Raw genomic sequence first — 5,375 nt, forward strand, 5'->3', positions numbered from 1 at the left:
AGAAGAACTCGAACTCTAATTGGCCACGCTCTCAACCACGCTCACCACGCTCGGGCAAATTTTTTTAGGACGGGGCGATCGTGATGAGCGTAGCTCTGGTGTGACTGGGCCCTAATCCGCATGACAGTATAAGGTGACGGCGTCGCACCCTTCATATAAAAATAACCGCATCTGTCGCTGGCAATCAGACGGTAATGACAGACAGTGAGCAAGATCGCTCCTCAGGCTGCTTCTGCTGTTGAAGAGTTCGTAAGGATCGAGAATCATTGACAGCTGGGAACAAGGTTCAGGTGACGTTCATGCAAATTATGTCATTTAGTAATTAATATATTAATTATAATCCGTATATAATGCGCCGAAGTAGATAGCAGTAGACATCAAAAATAAAAATGTATTGATTAGGTTATAATTAGGTGCTAAAATTAAGTGTTTTTAAAAAAGCACGTCCTTTTATTAGGCACCCTATATAGTCACATTTGAGAGAATGGGGATATGGCTGATGCCTTCATTATGTGTCGATTGCCATTTTAATTTTAATTCTATACAAACTGACGATAAAACATATATTGAAATAGCAAAAGTACCTACGAAAAAATTCAATAATGTTGAGATCTCTTTGAAGAAATGGTGAGAAATCCAGAATATTTTGAATAGGCTTTTAAAGTTATATCTTCGCATGCCTAGCGCGGGTCCAAATCTGGCCCTAACCCGGGTACAATCCTTCGCATGCCTCGTAGCTACTGAGTTCATGAGAAGTTCGAGCCAAACGTCGGTGTTTTCAGTTTCCTCTTAGCTATCATCTTAGTTGTCTTCTTCATCGAGGTCGAAGCAGGCTCGCAGCGAGGGTTAATGGCGGCTCGGTCTTTGCATCCCTGCAGCAACAACAGTGCTGCTATTGTACGGCTTTGCGTTCAACCTGTAATTAACTGCAACCTTCGCATTGTTAGCACGCCGTAAGTTAAACTCACGTTTTCAAAAATCGCTGAAATTTATAATGCTCTTAGCCGCGTCATTGCAATGGCCCTGTCCGTGACGTTTAGGCGTGATACTACGCGTGTCAATTACTCTGTCGAACCTAATAATTGATTTTAGGTATAATATTTATGATAGCCTTAATCTAATAATTGTCACTCTGCCACGTGTGATGTTTTGCTAATGCCTTTTCGTGAGTTGTACATGCCAGAGCTAGAGCGCCCACAGTGCGCACTGGCAGCCATCTTCACGTTCCCCAGTACGTCCGTGTTACGGGGTCGAACTGATGCTCCCGCCTTGCTCTGTCATTGAGTTCACTCCCTATTTGATGCCGATGTCAGTAGCACAACAAACATCAATAAGGCGTTATCCTAAGCACTAGTGTACTAATGTCTACGTTCTATATACGTTCTCACTAATGCTGGTATATTCCAATCGTTTGTCGGCCTAATTATGTACGAGTTGAGGGTTAAATTCTTGAAGAAAGGCGTCTAAGAAAATATCTGCTTTGTAAGGCCGCAACGGTTAACTCTGAAATTGTGGTTGTAATACAATCAGAAACAAGCAACAAAACATCAGATAAAAACAACAAAAATACATTGTAAGCATACAAATTAAACCGTCATCGTTTTGATTTTTACCTGATCGTGCTTTTATTTTTATTTTGATCATGTGGTATCTCTGGAAAATTTTAGACATGATTGTATGTGACATTCGGCATATTATTATATATTCGGTATATTTATTATACATTCGGTATATTACATATTGCTGGTTCATTTCGTTGGTGAGTAGAGGTGGGTTACGCGCTCTTATTAATTACGTAGTCAATCCACGGACATCCACATACGCATGGACCGCGCCAACACGCACACGCACACACACACAGCCAAGCACACGCACCCAAGCACACGCACACAGCCAAGCACACGCACACACACCCAAGTACACGCACACGCACCCAAGTACACGCACACGCACTCGTACTCGTATACAAGAGAGAGAGAGAGAGAGAAAGAATTAGGGGGGGGGGTCAGTGAGAGAAAGAGAGAGGCAAAGAGAGAGGGAGCTTTTGTTTATTCCGAGCACAGTTGGAGGAAATACAGTTAATTATGCTCACCATCATGAGACAAAGTTAAAATAGGGTTTATGGGGGGAAATTGTAGAACGTGTTAAGAGGTTCTTTCAATATGCATAGAATCTCCACAGTAAAGCTTGCATGTAAAATGATTAATAAACAGGTGGAGAATTATATCATCTCCTAAACTATACTTATTCTTGTACATGCGGGTATTTGTGTATTTACTGCAGCTAAATAAATTTATTTATCTATAAATATCTCTCTCTCTCTCTATCTTCTATACGAAATTATTAAGAATATAATAATCTGAAGATTCCCTGTCATCCAAACATACACATGCATAAATCATACATGTACTCGATTTAAGTATTGGCTTGATATCACAAATAACCCACCGATTCTCACAAAGCGCACCGAATCTAACACAGACCTACAATATGAGAAAGAAGCGGCGCAATGAAGAGTGAATTGTCTATAAAGACTTTCAGACACTCCTCGGTTAGTTAATATAATTATAATGGCACAAACTGCAATATTTATTAAATAATTGTAAGCATTAATATATGAGTGCAAGTCGACAGCGTGTATAACAAATCAATAGATAACTACAATTGATTTTGCTTGATATATATTAGTGTGGAATGGTATAGTCAATGATGTACAACTTACTAGTGTAAAAGTAGTCTATAGTTCGAGAATAAATTCACATGCATGTGCAATTAATGACATGTTTACAAGGGCACTAGGGTGTAGTATATATTAGTTTAATTTTGAAGTCTACTACGCTATTAGTATTATAGTATTTCGATCAGACTATAAAACATTTATAAACTCTGTCTTTAAATTTTAATTTAGTAACAAGTATTTCATGTGATAACGAACACGTACTGAAAACGACTGCCAAAATATTGGAAATGCTATTATCCCATCTATATACAAACACTGTGAACAAACAATATCTTATTATATATCTTTTGTGTATATACAATGTTTGTTAAGCGCATAGCGGCGTGTTCGTCCAGTTTCGATCACTAAGGAAACATGACGCGCGTTGGCAGCAGGAGGTGGTGCTTTCTTATAATGAGCACACGGGATCCAGGTGAGGTAAACACGACAGGCCTGATAACCACTCCCTAATTACAAAAATATTTTTATAGATCGAATAAAAAAGCGACACAGCTTATATATCTCAATTCCAGACAGGACGCAAAAAGTTTGTTCCCTTTTTCGGCTGTTCAAATACGATGGATCTGGGACCATTGTATAGCCTGGCTTTGCAGTAACAATGAAGTCGTGTAGCGTAGCACAGAGTGCTCGCTGCGGGTATAAAAGTCTGTACTAATAACAATAATAAAACAGATAGAAAGAGATGGAGAGTGATAGCATATATACTACATCAAGTGCTCATAATATTTATTATATTGACTGGATACTAGCTATTACGTATTACGCATTAAAACTTAGCCACGGCACAGGTGAAGTATATAGATACTTTCATACCTATTCATTCAGCTGTTTCTTTTTTATTGCTTGACAGAAAGACGTAGAACTATTTTTTTCAATAAGTATATCTTTATTGCTGCAGTTGGCAGTGTAGATGTGGATGAGGGGTGCACTCCTATAGCGGGCGGCGGCCTCATCCAGCGATGCCGACTTGTTGGCGTAAAATCGCATTGAAAAGTGGCCATTTCAAGCACGTACTAGGATTGTCTGTTTGCAGAACAAATATTTGAAAAAAATGTTTTGAGTTCTCAACCTATATGCCACTACTTTCACTCGCAACATCAATTCGGAAGGCGGTTTTTGCCATTTATCGAAAAAAGCTTTTGGTTATATATAGGAAATCGTTTTGATATGCATTACCGCATATGGGAATTTTTCCACCATAATGCCTGTTATAAGAGAGACGAAAGGCGGTGCTACCATCTATATAGTGAGAATCGGAGCTATGTCAGCTAACATCAGCAATGTCACCACATGTATTAGCTGTCTCTATTGGATTGATGCTAACCTCAGTGGCGATGACGCAAGCAACCTCAGCGTCTTCTCCGACACATCGTTGAACGAGACGTACTCACCGGCGTCTGGCAAATCCGAACCATCGTACGTGGCGGCTACGAGAGTTTGTATTGGCCTGGTCATTATATCCTTAAATGGAATCGTACTGTTACTGCTGATCGCACGAGCGCAGTCAATACCAGAGATCAAGTACATCCTCATCAAGAGTCTCATCGGCTCGGACATGCTGGTTGGCGTTACGATGCTCTACTATGGAGCAGTCAACCTCAACCAGCGGGTCGGTGATAAAATAAGCCAGCACTGCCTTAACTATGTGGCGTTAATCTGCTTCGCATGCATGAGTTCGACAGGTAACATGCTGGGAATCGCCATTGATATGTACATCATGATCATTCATCCGCTGCGTTACTATGATCTGATGTCGGAGAGGCGAGCACGCGTGATGGCAGTCATCGCGTGGATGGTCGCAGGCTTCTCAATCGTCATGATCATTCTGTTCGGACGGGAAGCTGACCCGCTAAAGCAGCCATTCCCAATGTGCTCGCTAGCGGCCACCTTCACGTTCATGGGCCTCTTCTCTGGTAGCATGGTGATGATCTACGTGCCCCTCTGCCTGATGATCTACCTATACGGCTCCCTGTTCATCGTTGCTCGCCGGCACATGAAAGAGATCAGCGCGCTTCAGGCGATCGGTGCGCAACTAGCAGAAGCTGATCTTACTATTGCTAGCGGCCTCAAAAAAAACGTAAAAGTAGCAATTACCATGTTCTTGGTGGTTGCGACATTTTTCGTTGGCTGGCTTCCGTATTTTACGATTATACTAGTGACAAAGGCGCACCCTGAGCTCTATTATCGAAACCAAATCGGTCTGTTCGTGTTCGTCATGTATGGTAAGGCTGCTTCTGCTGTTGAAGAGTTCGTAAGGATCGAGAATCATTGACTGCTGGGAACAAGGTTCAGGTAACGTTCATGCAAATTATGTCATTTAGTAATTAATATATTAATTATAATCCGTCTATAATGCGCCGAAGTAGATAGCTGTAAACATCAAAAATAAAAATGTATTGATTAGGTTATAATTAGGTGTTTTTTAAAAGGCACGTCTTTTTATTAGGCACCCTATAGTCACATGTGAGAGAATAGGGATATGGCTGATGCCTTCATTATGTGTCGATTGCCATTTTAATTTTAATTTTATACAAACTGACGATAAAACATATATTGAAATAGCAAAAGTACCTACGAAGAAATTCAATAATGTTGAGATCTCTTTGTAGAAATGGTGAGAAATCCAGAATATTTG

The 5,375-nt window shown here is 40.4% G+C and overlaps 1 protein-coding gene across 1 annotated transcript; it reads left to right on the plus strand.

Moving 5' to 3' along the window:
* The first annotated feature begins 4,001 nt into the window (after positions 1-4,001).
* Positions 4,002-5,012, plus strand: LOC106807306 (beta-2 adrenergic receptor-like). Its single transcript, XM_014809613.1, has one exon. It carries the CDS (start codon positions 4,002-4,004, stop codon positions 5,010-5,012), a length of 1,011 nt encoding a protein of 336 aa, XP_014665099.1.
* The last annotated feature ends 363 nt before the right edge of the window (positions 5,013-5,375 follow it).

This window comes from Priapulus caudatus, unplaced genomic scaffold, assembly GCF_000485595.1.
Source record: "Priapulus caudatus unplaced genomic scaffold, Priapulus_caudatus-5.0.1 Scaffold207, whole genome shotgun sequence".
NCBI lineage: Eukaryota > Metazoa > Priapulida > Priapulimorpha > Priapulimorphida > Priapulidae > Priapulus > Priapulus caudatus.

Bases quoted from the DNA above. Each gene is read 5' to 3' on its own strand.
- LOC106807306 (XM_014809613.1), top strand. From the start codon at position 4,002: ATGTCAGCTAACATCAGCAATGTCACCACATGTATTAGCTGTCTCTAT.